We start from the raw sequence: 15786 nt of genomic DNA, 5'->3' as shown, positions 1-15786 counted from the left end.
TGTGTTTTTCCTTTGTTTCATCGCCTGATTCATCTAAATGGATGGGAGGTAACCAAACGGAAAGAACCAAAAAATATTATTTTTAAACCGACTTACCATGGTAACCAGTGGAGGCCCAATGAAAAAGCGAAATAAGATCTGTACATCTCATGTAGCAGGCCTGTTTACCAAGGGAGGTTTTCATAAACAAGTTAATGATCGTAGCTTGATCTGTTTAAATAAATGATAACGCATAAAAACACTAATGGGCACTACGTTTAGTTCTGCATGTAAACATGTTTTTTTTTCCCAGCTCAACTGTTGTTTCCATATAAAGATGTGAAGGCGTTCATGGTTGTCCCTTGAAACCTTGCTCTCTCTATTGCCCTCCGCTCCCAGATTTTCTGACACAATGCAGACTTTTCATGCAGGTTGATACAGTAGTATTCATCTCCCAATATGGTATGAGGGTCTTGCCTGAACTTGTTTTCAGCTTTACCATGTGGGCCTCCTCTCTACTGTGTGCTAAATGTCAACAGGAGCTACAGAGGCATTCTATGCCAAAAGTCAGTGGAGTCCAAGGTCATTCATCCATTACTGAAGAAAGTCATTTTAGTTTGAATCTTGACCGAGTTAAAACTCAACGGAAGTTTTTTTATCTCTTTGTTCAGCTCTTCATTAAATAACAGCAAAGCCAGAAGTGCAAGTCAACATAGTTTTGCCGAGAGCACACGCGTACTGTAATCGCGTCCACAAGATAATTATTTGCGAGGAGAAATGGGGAGAGCGGGGGGAACTGTGTTGGCTGACTCCTGACTAACGCCTGTGGAAAGGAGGACGCGCTGGTGTTTGGGGAAGCCTTTGGTAAAGCGGCGTGCAGGTGCGAGATTTAATCATTCCGCGTGTGACGTTCGGGCTTTGAAGCAGCCAGCTGTAGCTTCAGCAGGCGACTTCTCCTCTTGCACAAACTGTGAAAGGGGGCCGTTAACATAGATCACTTCCATTACTGCTTTCCAACAACATAATAATGACACAGTTTTCATACACACTAACTGACAAATATTTGCCTTAAAAAATAAATAAATAAAAAATTGCTACAAAATGTGTAGCCAGATACTTGGAAAATTGGACATGGTACTATGACTAAAGTAAATGGAAATGTACCTCCAGTCGTTTCCTCATTTTAACCATGTGATTTTTCAGCGTATCTTCATCTTATGTGTTGCAGTATATTTCTGAAATGTTCCATTGGCCTTTTTCATGACCATAGATATGACATCATGAGGCGCAAGTAGAGTTTCCTAGTTTTTGTTAGATATTTTGCTGCTGATCCTTAGTTGCAGTGTAAATTTGGAATCTAATGTTTTACAAACATACTATTTTACCTACTCTCTGTGTGTATAGAAGGACCTCTGGAAGTGTGTGGGGAGGGTCTGGGAGAGTATTGTGGTTCTGCCTTTGGTCAGCAGCAGTCAAAGTCTTTAATGAGGTCCATGCTTTCTCCCTGCTCATCCTGGCTCGATGCCAGGGAGAACATGCTTGAGTGGGAATCAGTCCTCCTCTTTCCTGAATGACTGCGTAGTCAATGACCAACAGGCGGATTGTGATTTGGCTAGTGGCGGGTTGTGATTAGACCAGGGGCTGGTTAAGAGTAGACCAGCATGAACTGAAATGTTGAGATTTTTTAATTTGTAAAAAAAAAAAAATTTGTGTCCTCCAGATGGCCGTCCTCAATGGGAAGTGGACGCAAAAATCATACGAGAAAAAAGTCAAGGGGTAAGTACATAATCGCTCCGTATGTGAGCTTGGCCACAATTTTGAACCACTGTTTTTAGCTTGAGCAGTGATATTATTGCAGAAGCCTCATAAAGAGATAATTTAAGATTGCAATTTTAAAGGTATCAAACGCATAAATAATTGCTTGGATCTGTCCGCCTTATATGAACACTGATTGTGCTTGCTGTGTTCATCAGAGCACTTCCCTGATGTTGACTTGTTCCCGAAAATGATTGTGAACAGTGAAAGGTGAACAGCCATTGAACGTGCCTTTTGGACAGTCGCTAACATCAGATTGTCCTTTTTTCCCTGTAGTCGACCATTGTGGTTGAAGTCCCCCCATACCACAGCAAGGCTCTCGCCTCAGCCGTTCAGGTGCAGTTCTACGTTTGTAACGGGAAGAGGAAAAGAAGCCAATCCCAGCGCTTCACCTACTTGTCAGGTAGGTTACACCAGCCAATCGCAATGCTGACAGATTGCGAGGAACCATTTCACCAGTCACAGCCATTTGGAGTGAAACTTCTGAAGTATTTCCTTCTTGCTGGCTGTTTTTCATGTGGTTAAGAAGGGGTTCCTTCACTAGCAGTTACAGCTGCACCTGTCAACTGTTGATATGCGTGCTAACTCTACCACTGGCTTTACAGTTCTAAATATTAACGTTGTGTATACTCTTTACAAAATATATGAGCTGAATTTATCTGCATTATATACCAAGTGAAAGTTGGCTATTTGTACATTATTGGGGCTTGTGTGAAAGGCATATCTTTGTAAATCATCAAAAATCAAGTCATGACATTTAGTCATTTAAATAACTTATCTGATCTTATAATCACTTGTATCGCTGCTTATGAAGTTGGTAAATAAAGGAGGAATCTAATGATGTTCAGAAGTCAGTAGCGGTCCCGACGCCCACGTTCTCTTTGCCCACTTTCTGAGCGTTTCCTGTTTTTCCGTCGAGCAGCCGTGGCGCTCACCCAATGAGAGAGGACCGCAGGTGCTCACAGGAAGTACGCCCTCGCGCTGCGGGGAGGTGGCAGCGCGGGCCGTCGCCGGGGGAGGGGCCGGGGTCTGTTCATTAACGGCAGGCCGCGCGGGGGCGTAGCTGGCGCTCCACTGCGACCGCGGGAGGGGCGTGAAGCGCGTAGGCGCGCCGCGGCAAAACAAGAGCCCCCCTGTCCCGTCCTCTGCGCTCCTGCGTGCCAGGCACGGTCAGCTGCCGCTCCGCCCTGCCGCTCCGCCCGGCCGCTCCGCCCGGCAAACCCGCCATTTCGGCTCTGCCGGCGGCTCCCCGCCCACAAACGGGTCGTGTCGCTGGGAAGCAAGTTTATTTTTTAATCTGGCTGGAGCATAGCGGTGCAGGGTGGGGTGGGTGGGGGGGGGTGTATCATGTCGCGGTCCCCCTCTTGTTTGTTGCCGGGCTGCCATGGCTTCAGGGCCTTCTGCCGTTTGCCAAAAGAGAAGATTTGCACGATGGCGCGAGGGCGATCAACATATGCCCCGATAGGCTGGAGAAATGGATAAAAATATCTCTCAGCATTTGTTTGGTCAGCACCAGATCGGTAAATAGGCTACCCTGTGATGTGGTCTGTTCCGTTACAGCGCTCCATCTTTGCACTGCCCTCATTTCTGGGAAGAGAAACTGCATGCTATTCTAGTTTTCCCTCACAGTTCGGTTCACATTTAAATGAATGCGCTCCTCTCAACGCATCAGTTATCACAATAAAGCAACTGAAAAAAAACCTCAAAAGGGGACTCTGTGTTTGAATAGAGCCAGTTATTCATATGTATTATTCATACTGAAAGTTCCAAAGAAAAATCTCTTCATCTCTTCTCTCGTCCAAATGTGTGCCTTAGCCCTTATATAGTAACACAGCACGAGAACTGCGACCATGAAGGATTGTAAGCCGTGTTCCTCCGTGTTTTAGCATTTGCTCTGGGTTTGGTTGTGTTGTGTCCTCATTGTGTCCTTGAATGGATTAAAGTGAAATTGTTCTGTATAAAAATAGCAGTAAGTTTATTTATAAAGTGGCTTCTATACTTCCTGTTATATTTCGGCTATTTGTAGTGTGCTTTAGAACAGAGGTTCTTATCTTATCTTTTTATTTTTATTTTTTAGGCCTTTTTCAGCTTTATTGGACAGTATAGTATAGAGAGACAGGAAGAATGGGAGCGAGAGAGAGGGGAAGACATGCGACAAATGTCCGGCGGTCGGATTCGAACCGCCGACGTCGCGGCTCGCAATGAGCATGGGGTCAGTGCTCTACAGGCTGCACCACCGAGACACCCGAGAGGTTCTCATCTGATGCGTGACCCCGACTGAATGTTCAAAAACGCAACTGAAACACCCCGCCCACACACACACCTCATGCCTAACGACTCTGTTCTGCCGCGATGATATCAGTGATATACCACGGCCTGTCATATCTCTCTGCTCATTATGGTTGGGTTGTTGTGATAGTAGCCTAGATTCACATTTCTTTTGTGCTCTTTCCCAGAAATTTCAGCTGAGCCCATCCTGAAATGGACTGCATTTGTATATCACTTTTATCCACGGCGCTTTACATTAATGCCTCTCATTTGTCCATTCACACACACACACTCACACACCAACGGCGATTGGCTGCTGATTGGTAGCTACTGGACGTTTGAGGACACTCTTGCTCCGGGACACTTTGACACACCCAGGTCAGGGGATCGAACCGGAGACCCTCCGACTACCGGACGACTGCTCGTGACCTCAGAAAGGGCCACAGTTTGGGAACCCCGGTAGAATGGGAACCCCGGTAGAATAGGAATGCGGAGAACTGTAAAATGGCGGTGTAGTGCTGAGTGAGTGTGTCCAGCGCTGGTTTAACGCGGTGCCGTTTCCTCTCTGCAGTCATGGTGAAGCAGGAGCACAGGGAGGACCTGGACCTGCCCCCCGCCCAGCCCATGCCCCTGTCCCACCCCCTCGCCCACCCGGTCCGGACCCAGCTGCCCTCCCCCGACGGCTCCCCCCGCGGCCTGCTGCCTGTGTACCCCCCCATGGCCGCCCCCTTCCAGCAGCTGCCCCGCCTCCAGAGCTGCCAGCTGATTGGCTCTCCGCTGCCCTTCCACCCGGCCCCGGCCCCGCCCCCGCGGCCCTCCTACCCGCCCCTGCAGCACAGCCTGCCCTATAACGGGCAGCCCAGTCTTCCCATGAGCGCCGGCTCCGCCCAGGGCTACGAGCACCTGCCCTTCCAGCCCGACCCCCTGGGGCTGGGCCTGGGGTACCACTCCGCCTCCACCCCGCCCTCCGCCGGCAGCCAGCCCCTCTCCCACCTGCACTCTCTGGGCTACCCCTGTCCCAACCCAGTGCAGGTCCCCTCCCCCTCCCACCCCAGAGCCCAGCTGCAGCACAGTCTGGGCTACCCCTCCACAGGCCAGAGAGCCGCCTCCTGCCCCTCCCCCACCAACGCGCCCCTCCCCATGGTGCCCTCCCCCCATTCGGGGCCGTCCTCCCCCCAGCTGCACTCGCTGCCCTACCAGTCCCCCACCGGGGGGCCTGCCTCCTCCCCCTCGCCCACCTCCAGCAGCCCCCTGGTGCTCCTGCCCTCCCCCCAGGCCTCCAGCCCCGGCCTGGGCAGCCTGCCGCTGGGCCCCCAGCCGCCCTTCTCCCCCGAGGGGGAGAGGCTCAGCATCAAGCAGGAGCCAGAGGACAAGGAGCTGACCTTCCAGTCCATCGGCCTGCAGGACATCACCCTGGACGACGGTAAGGGTCTCTACCGGGCTCCTTCTGCAGGAAAAGGCTCAAAGTGACAGTAACAAACGCCTTGGAAAGGTGATGCTATGTTTCAGCTAAAAATGCACCGAGTGAGTCATTTCCCAAAAATAACAGGGCATCCCTGCGGTCCGTAGCTGTGTGAAAAGCAGGATAGCAAGCAGCATTGCAGACTGTAAGCCTGTCAGTGCTTCTGGGTGAAAGTAACCGAAGAGGTGAGAATGGTGAGAATCTCTCCGCGCTGAATCTCAGGTGTATCCTGATAATCTCTCAGCGCTGAATCTCCAGGTGTACCCTGGCTGCCTGCTACGCTGGGCCCAAGCTAAGAGATGAATTACTGAACACATTGATATTCTCGGCAGAGGGAGCTCATGTCAGTGGTACAGTGCAGTAATATCATCACAGGAGAGGTGGGAACGGATTCAGACAGTGTGTCAGCCTCCACACTCCTCTCAGGCTGTGTGATCGGGGTGTAAAGTAAGTGTGGACACAGAAGAGGGCTTCAGAGATGCCTGCTTCGGGGGAATGCTTCTCTTAGGTTGGAGTACATTCTGTAACAACTGGTGCTGGAGTTGTGTGAACCAGGAAATGTTGATATCAGTCCTGAGTCCTGAGTCATTTCTCGGGAAGATCAACTGGGCAAACAGCCATTAGCACGGTTATATATGCTAACTAGGTTGTACATTTCTACATTCAAAACGATAAACGTGCAAATACAGGTGCATATACAGTTATTTGCCTGTGTTTCATTTTCGGTTGTTTTCAACATTAACATAATGCATATGACAGTACATCCTGTACTTCTCTTTCCCCTCTCGTGACTAACGGACAGACACGGAGGCGAAACTGCAGCCTGTTAACGGACGGGCCGAGTGAGCAGTGCTGGGAATTCTTCCGCACGAGTCAGGGGGGGTTACGCTACTGAAAGCCTGCGTGTCGAAATGAGTCGCGCGCGTCTGTGTGTGTCTGTGTGTGTCTGTGTGTGTCTGTGTGTGTCTGTGTGTGTCTGTGTGTCTGTGTGTGTGTGTGTGTGTGTGTGTGTGTGCGCGCACGCGCGTGCGTGTGTCTGTGTCTGTGTCTGTGTCTGTCTGTCTGTGTGTGTGTGTGTGTGTGTGTGTGTGTGTGTGTGTGTGTGTGTGTGCGTGTGTGTGTGTGTGAAAACGAGCGCATCAACACCAGGGCGCCGTACAGACACATGCAAACGAGCCCTTGTTCACACCCCGGCCCGGGTCCTGCAAGCCTCTCAGCCTCTCTCTGGAGACTGCGTTCGGTGGAATAAAGTGTGAGTTTGCTAAGAGATTCCATATGGGATTAGCTCCCCCCCCCCCAAAGGGGCCACTATAAATAGTAACTGTAACATTCTGACACCGTGGGACTTGTTATTAAGTGTTTCAGCGGAACGGCTCATTTCTAAAGAGGGTCAGTGATTCACAGCGAGTAGACTGCAGCCCCAGTTTGTGTCCGTTCGCTCGACGCCATTGAGCTTGGGGCTGTTATTAGTGTGCTGTGACTGTGTGGGCTTTTAAAGTGACCCTTTCCACATTGACTGGGCTGTAATACACAGCACTGCACAGAGGTATGGCACGGCCCTGTAGAACAGACACAGGCTCTGCCACACTGGTCTTATTGCTGACCTTATTGCAGGTTATCGAAGGGACGTAGTAGGACCTCATTTTATCATTCAAGTCAACAGATTGTTGGCGCAGGTATTGGCCTGAAAGAATGTGTACTTATCTTTTTAAAAATTGGTGCACAATGGGCATAAGTTCCATTTTCCAAAATGTACAAGTGAGCCAAAAGAAATGTTTGAATGAACCAGGGTTTTTGAGACAAGTCTCAAAAGGCTTTTATCCTTTATTTCATTGTAGTTTAGGGTGGCATATCCCATCTTTTGCTGCTAAATATATCTCATCAACAGCTTTCTTTTGATGTGTAATACAAATATTGGCCCAAAATGTCAGTTATGCACACCAAACCCTGGAAATGTCCACTAATGAGCGGCGCATTCGAGGCAGCGGCTCTCTCCGTATGTAGCGGGCGGGGGCGGGGGCTGTTCAGCGGGACGGCGTGCCCGGCTGACGTCACGCGCGGGACACCGTTCCCGGGCCGGGGACCTGGCGAGGGTGACCGTGTCCGTCTGCGGTCGTGCGGGGCCGCGTGTTTAATTAATCGCCTCGCGACGGACCGTGTTTACAGCGTCTGTGCGGGCGGAGCCCGCCGCGCGAGCTCCATATGCCCGCGCGCGCGTGTTAGCGCTCCAGCAGAGACGCACAGCTGCTGCCCAGCGCCAGCGCACCACGCTGGGGCAAAAACAGACAGGGCCTGCTGCCACCACCGCCACTCCTCTCCTCCACGCAGTCTGTACGCACGCACACACGGGGAGAAATACACCACCACGCAGTGTGTACGCATGCACACACAGGGGGAAATACACCACCGTGCGTCTGTACGCACGCACACACGGGGAGAAATACACCACCACGCAGTGTGTACGCATGCACACACAGGGAGAAATACCCCACCACGCAGTCTGTACGCACGCACACACGGGGAAATACCCCACCACGCAGTCTGTACGCACGCACACACGGGGAAATACACCACCACGCAGTCTGTACGCACGCACACACACACGGGGAGAAATACACCACCACGCAGTCTGTACGCACGCACACACAGGGAGAAATACACCACCACGCAGTCTGTACGCACGCACACACAGGGGGAAATACACCACCACGCAGTCTGTACGCACGCACACACAGGGGGAAATACACCACCACGCAGGCTGTACGCACGCACACACAGGGAGAAATACCCCACCACGCAGTCTGTACGCACGCACACACGGGGAGAAATACACCACCACGCAGTCTGTACGCACGCACGCACACACGGGGAGAAATACACCACCACCGTGCGTCTGTACGCACGCACACACGGGGAGAAATACACCACCACGCAGTCTGTACGCACGCACACACGGGGAGAAATACACCACCACGCAGTCTGTACGCACGCACACACGGGGAGAAATACACCACCGTGCGTCTGTACGCACGCACACACGGGGAGAAATACACCACCACCCAGTCTGTACGCACACACACACGGGGAGAAATACCCCACCACGCAGTCTGTACGCACGCACACACACACAGGGAGAAATACCCCACCGTGCGTCTGTACGCACGCACACACAGGGAGAAATACCCCACCACGCAGTCTGTACGCACACACACACGGGGAAAAATACCCCACCACGCAGTCTGTACGCACGCACACACAGGGAGAAATACACCACCACGCAGTCTGTACGCACGCACACACAGGGAGAAATACACCACCACGCAGTCTGTACGCACGCACACACGGGGAGAAATACCCCACCACGCAGTCTGTACGCACGCACACACAGGGAGAAATACACCACCACGCAGGCTACGCACGCACACACGGGGAGAAATACACCACCATGCGTCTGTACGCACGCACACACGGGGAGAAATACACCACCGTGCATCTGTACGCACGCACACACGGGGAGAAATACACCACCGTGCGTCTGTACGCACGCACACACGGGGAGAAATACACCACCACGCAGTCTGTACGCATGCACACACGGGGAGAAATACACCACCGTGCATCTGTACGCACGCACACACGGGGAGAAATACACCACCACGCAGTCTGTACGCATGCACACACAGGGAGATATATACCACCGTACGTCTGTACACAGGCACACACAAGGAGAAATACACCGCTGTGTGTCTTTACACAGGCACACACAGAGTTACGTACGCCGGCACGCGTCTGCGCAGAAACACACGGGGCTACGTACACCGCTGAGCAGACTAATCTGCAGCTGCACCAGCACAGCTTTTACTACACTGCCCGGGCCTTATCACATCCCCTGCCCTTCACCGCTGCTCTGTGATTGGCCCACAGACCCAGGGAGACACGCCCTCTTTCTCTGAGCCTGGGCACTGTGGCCTCGCTCTTACAGGTTATTTAAATGGACACATTCTCAAATCTGAATAAACTAGCCAAGGAGCTCAAGTTATAGCTGATACTGTTGGGGACACTTTTTTATTTTGAAACTACACAGATGTCAGACCGTGCTAATGTTGGGACTTCTGTCCTCTGGCAGAATTTACAAATTAATGTAATATGCCGATATCTGACTGTTCTGTGATGCCTCAAAAATCAGTATTCTTATAGCCTGGTTTTAGTTGCGTCTGGTTATTATTGTTTTAGCTTGTAAATGCTTGTAAGTCAACTTTAATATGTTTACGGACACATGCTGTACTTTGTGTAATGGTGGTGCATTATCCAAGTTTCTGTTATCAATGTTACGTTAGCCATCTTAAAAGCAGCCATTCGTTTAACACACATCACAGGGCAACTTGTTGCGGCAAGCTTTCAGCATATAACTCGCCCCTATACGGCCTAGCAGTAGAATGTATGGGAGCTATCCACCCCATCTGTTGACAATTTGGGTCATGGAAGTACAGTGTTTACCAGAATGCCACCATGTGTCCCAGTCTGACAGCCACTACTGAGGCTGTACTGGATTAATACCATCACTTTGTTCAGCGGTGAAACGCTAGCTTAAGGAAAAAGGACATCTGCCACCTTCGACTTGTTAAAATCGACCGGAAACAGAGCTGCGTGTTTTCTTTCCATACCCTAAATGTTAAAGTGCATTAGCCACACGTCTACTAAAAACGTCTTTCAAGTGCTGATAGTGTGGTTAGGACTTTGTGTCCCCTTTTGTTTCATTTTCTCTGTGTTTCGTTGTGACACAGGCTGTTGTACCCTTCCAAATTGTTTGACAGGACACAAATCGTATTACAGGAAATAGTGTAGGAACCAAATGTTTCAGTGTTTTCTTTTTCCGTTTGAAAATATGTAATTTAAGTCAACTGTCAAACGGGGTGCTTTGTGTGAATGTGGTGTATTATGTTCCTCTGGGTTACACTAGCCATCCTAAAAGCCAGCGTTGGAGTACACACACATTCCAGGGGAGCAGCCACTGAATGACAGGCTTAACCCTGGCAGGGAAATAACTGCCACCCTGCGTATAATGATTTATAGCCAAATCCACAGGGGAAGGCATAACTCGCCTTTCATTCCTGTACTTTTTGACAATTACTGTCACGGTGACTCACTGACAGAAAGCCATTAACTGAGTCCGCTTACTGTACCCTGCTGCCGATTTGTGTGCTCTTTCAGTCCAAAAACAGGAACTGGGCCTCTGTAAGGTCACCTTTCTGACCAATGGTTTTCCTGAGAGCGGACACTTCATGGTGCAAGTCAGAGAGGTCTAGGTTATGGGTCACAGGGACTTGGGGCTTTGATTTACTACGGCATGTGCATTACCTTTTATCACACGCAAAACTAATAACACAACCAATGATTGGTGAAGAACAAATACCATGACCGTTGGTCACGTTACTGGTTTTGGGGGAGAAGCGTGGAGCTGAGTCACCAGGACGTCTGAGGGCCCGGTTAATACTGCTGGGCAGCACAGGTTCCACAGACGGCCATCTTCTCCCAACCTTCTCCGTAGCAGTGACTGATTCTCATCATTATCCGCACTCTTATTCAGTCACATCATTCCACTGCTTACAACTGTTAACCGCATAAAATGGCTGTTTTTACGTCAGTGGAATTACCTGTTGTCCTAAACTATGCTTGCCATTTCAACATTTTTGTCATGATTCACTATCAGATTTCAAGTAAATGTAGTCAATATGCAAAATGTTTTATCGCATTGGCTTTATGTTATGGCAAAAGCAACTTTCCAGCCTTTAGCCTGCGTACCCAAATAAGATCTTTGGATGGATAGATCCGTGGAGATAGATCCATTAATTCTTGTCTGTTTTTATGATCATTCGCTTGTTTGGGCTTGCTGATGAACTGCTTTAGGTTTTCTGAAGTGGAAACAGGACGATGTTTTTGACAGTGTTGTCTGACAGTAAACACAATGCTGCCTGTCAGTGGCACAAAGGTTTTCCATTACAGCATATTTTCTTCCATTTGAGGGAAATAACAGTGTCATTTAGTACTCATGTGATATTCATAAGTAGTGACAGATGACTTTTATATATTTTTACACAGGCATTCTTGGTTGTCAGTGATCCGTTGAGATTTCATAAGAGCTGCTTATTTTAGCTGAACAGAAGGTAATTGTAAATTTCCTTTCAGCTTCCAAAAAAATAATAAAAAAATTGGTATGGGGGAAATGTGAAAATATTAAGAAAATAGATATTTGAGATGAATAAGCATTCCCCAAAGCAAAGGCAGTCGTTTTTTTTTGCATCAAGTTATTTTCTTGTTAAAAATGTTAGCATTTGTTAAAATATTTTTGCTTCTGAGGTGGCACAGAGTCTGATGTGCGTTATCCTTCATGTGCATGAATCACGTTAGAAAGCTCCCGGGGCTTTCCGCGCTGGGCTGTAGCTGTGCTGTGTGACGGCGTCCAAGTCCGACAGGGTCCTCAATATAGCGTGAGCTCACAGGGGCCTGACTGCTGGGGTCCCTCCCTTCGGGGGTCTGGGGGCCGGATGACTTCAGCTGGGAAAGACTGCGCTCGGAGCACCGCGCGCGGTGTGTCATTCACACCGAGGCCAAACACAGAAACTTCAGAAAGTCAAGAGAGAACAATACGTTTCAGTTGAGGGTTCATTGCCTTAGGGAGGTCCCCCCCACAGTCAAACCTGGGGATCTCCTTTTCAGCAAATGAGTAAGAGTGTATTGAAGTGGAGATGGCTGAATGACATATCAAAAGGCGTGACAATGACAGGGAACTGGAATTACTCCGTACCTCTGACTAAGCTTGATTTGCGGCAATTTGTTTCTTTCAGTTTAAGGTGAAACATAAATTGTTCGTATTTCCTGACAATACGTACGCGGTATAACAACTGACCTTAAATATAAAACTGACGGTATGTATACGACACCATGCTAATAATATTAGCCTCGACATGTACCTGACGAATGATGTATAATAAGAAAGGAATTGATGTTGTGCGACTTTGCAGTCGCCGGGCGTGTGGGGTGATGAGTTCATGGCTGCTGTGTGAACGCAGCAGTGTGAAATGTGCCTTACAGTGCTGCGGTGGAAGCAGGGGGGGGCGGAGAACAGCAGCGCTGCTGATATTCTCTGAGTGCGCACCATCACCGCTGCGTGTGGGTGGAGAAGTGTGGAGGCTCGTCTGCCAGTGATAAAAATACAACCTAACTCTTATTTCGGCGCGTTACCCTGCGACTGTTCTCAAAGTCATCATTACAACACCTGAATCACAAGCGTATATGTAAGGCAGTTAATTCAAATATTTCATGCAATTGTGAATATATTTGCATTTTGTATCACGTCAATGTCTTGTATATATTTCTATTGTCTTTGAGTTTTTATCATAGCCCTAAATACTATAATGAATGAATCCCTTAGGGTATTGTAAATAAACTTAAAAAAAACGGAAATTTAGCCTTTTTCAAATTAGATGTTTTCCTTTGGTTTTGTGCAAACCAACAAAAAAAAAGAGAACCTCTACTCATTTTCTTCGACAGTCTTTTTTACAGGTCTACACGACATACTGCAGCTCAGCATTATACAGTTTCAGTGGAAAACAGCCAGGTCTGGCACTGCCAATGAGAAACATTTCCTTGGAGAAAAGAAAATATAAAAAAATAAGGATGTGTGTAGTAAATTCATGTTGAGACACCAGCATACAAATTCTGATTATGAAGCTGCATTGTCGCGGATTGCTTTTCTGAGTAACTTTGTCCCAAAAGACATGTGGGGAAGTAAATGCAGAAGGATGTGCAGTAAAAGAACATCGGTACAGAAAACAACAAGCCAGGAAAGAACAGCTTGGCTAAGTGCTGTCGCAACTCTCACTCTTTGTGGTAAATATCTGTTGTAAACAATAGCGTGGCTGAAGCTGAACGTGTAATAACGCTCTTTATTTATTGTTTTTCGTACATGTCAGTCGATGTGAAAGTAAGCCGCCCACGCTAACAGGATGATCTCTGCTGGCGGCTTAGCCCAACATCTTTCTCACATCGTCAGAGAAATAGACACTAGTGTAGCAGCTGCCACTCTTTAATCTGCACTTCAACACATCTGTCAGTGCTTCAGAATTATATTCTCTACTGAGAACATGGCATTGAATGGCGGTTGTCAATATTCTGCATCCTTGAAGCATGCGTGGACAAAACAAGATTTAGGATTCAGCCGATGTTTATGACGCCATCTTCCATAAGGCAGGGCTGCAGTTGAGTATGAAATGAAATTTCCTGCCATCCTCTTGGCGGGTGACTTTGCATAACTCCTTAATATCCGACAAACCGGCCCATCCCTTCAGAGAACAGCACAGGAGCCTGCGTTTTAAAACCACACAACTCACAACAGCGACACACCTTCCATTTAGACTCCCTGCTGCCTGCTGAATTATTCATTTAAAACTGCTTGCCTAATTCCTGTTATGCCACCGGCACAGAGAAACACAGGCACCGGTTTGTAAATGGGTGAATGTTTGTTACTGTTGGAAGTGCTTTGTAAATGGACTGCATTGAATGAGCAAGTAGGGAAAAGAACCGACATGCTTTCAGAGATATGACGTGTGGTGACACTTATTGTACCTCGCTGTGGATAAAAGGGTCTGCCAAATATGACAGATAATGACAGATTTTGGCACAGTGGATGTTTATTTGCCGTCAGAACTGGAGCATAATTTTAGGGGAAATTGCATGCCACATGTCGGGGGTCATTGCTGATGGTCTCGTGTGTTTTCGTGTTTAGGTTACTGAAAAAGTAATGTTAAAATCCCCATTACTCATAGCATAGCTGTGAATGTATGACAAACTGTTCCATGTCTGAAAGCAGCTCTTTTAGGTCATTTTCTCAGTTCAGATATCGGTCTGATTCAGTCTTGTGTGCTACACACCAGTGGCCCCAGAATGAGAACTGATCTTTTTAGCTAATTATCGTCTATGGAGTTTTAGCACCTATTTTTGCTTTTGATTCTGTATATCCATCTACAGTATACGATATGCTGTAGCTGCGCATTATGCAAAGTTTATCAGCCAGATCTGGTCACTGCAATCAGAGACATTTCCTGGGAAATGTATTATTTAATGTGGTTTTTTTAAGCGGATTTGTGTAGTAAATTCACCTCATGCAATCGGTATGCAAATTCTTAATCTGAAGCTGCATTATTCCAATTACTTTGTCAGCAATATTCTATAGAGTATAAATTAGTGTTTTCCATGCTTCATTATTTTGTGAGGCCAGTGTGAGTTTTCCTCAGCAGGGACCCTGCAGTTAATCAGCGAGATGGAGAGTGTGGAGTGCTGTTTTGTGTAGCCGTGGCTGTGTGTTTTAGCTGAGAACAGAAGGGGCCCTGGGCTATGTATCTCAGTGTGTAGAGCTCACCGCGACAGGTGCAGCTGGGTAAGAACGGCCCCCGCTGATTGGGCTATTCAGACCGGTGACAATGACAGTGCAGGTGACACGGTTACCTGTCCACGTGTCCGTCACCTGCTGCTTTCTGGGTTACTGTCCAAATACACACAGCCCTGGGAGCGTTTTCACAGGAAATCTATTCATAGGCTGCGTATTTCGGGCCCCTCCGCGTCTCCTTCCATATTTTAAATAAAGCGGCAGATAAAAATAGTGGCAAGCAGGAGTAGAAACGTAGAAACGTAGGCGTGTTGGTACCTGATGTTGGTCCTGGGGCGTCTTGGCACATGGAAAGGGAGAATGTGTTCAGTTTCTGTGGAAGTGGCTAAATAGGGGACATGTTAGTGACGGGGAGGGCAGGATAGAGCCCAAAGCAGACATGTAGGACCACACTGCCCCTCACTGTGTCAGTAATAGTGTCAGCCTTGCTAAACTAAGGATATCATACATTTGGTCACTGTATTCATTTACTTTATTTTTGAGCCATTTTCGGCTAAATTCAATCCAATGCTAAATGATATGTCTTGTAAGGGTACATAATTTCCCTGCTTTAGGGGGATGTGTTTGTCTATGTTTATTTGTTTACATATTTAAATATTTTCAATGTTTTAAAGAAAAATATTTTTAATGCATTTCCTGTTAATCTCTTTTGTAGTATTTTCTTTGTCTGTTGTGACTATGTGGAACTGTCGCACATTTCTCAGCAATCGGGCTATATATATGATCGTACTGTATTGACGGAATTTGGATACACAGCTTAATATATTGTAATTTTGCATATTTTGTGAAAATGGAAAAATGTACTGTCACTACTAGA

General features: G+C 48.0%; 1 protein-coding gene across 2 annotated transcripts in view; it reads left to right on the top strand.

Moving 5' to 3' along the window:
- The window catches only part of nfatc3a (nuclear factor of activated T cells 3a), a 62434-nt gene that overhangs the window by 42251 nt on the left and 4397 nt on the right, over positions 1-15786 (top strand). For both annotated transcript variants that reach the window (XM_061221294.1, XM_061221295.1), the window contains exons 7-9: positions 1700-1755; positions 2071-2197; positions 4634-5485. In XM_061221294.1, coding sequence (XP_061077278.1) covers positions 1700-1755; positions 2071-2197; positions 4634-5485 — 1035 coding nt within the window. The remainder of the gene's footprint in view (positions 1-1699; positions 1756-2070; positions 2198-4633; positions 5486-15786) is intronic.

The sequence above is a fragment of the Conger conger genome, chromosome 15 (assembly GCF_963514075.1).
Source record: "Conger conger chromosome 15, fConCon1.1, whole genome shotgun sequence".
Taxonomy (NCBI): domain Eukaryota; kingdom Metazoa; phylum Chordata; class Actinopteri; order Anguilliformes; family Congridae; genus Conger; species Conger conger.
The sequence above is the reverse complement of the archived record's forward strand: the minus strand, read 5'-3'. Positions and strand labels throughout refer to the sequence as shown.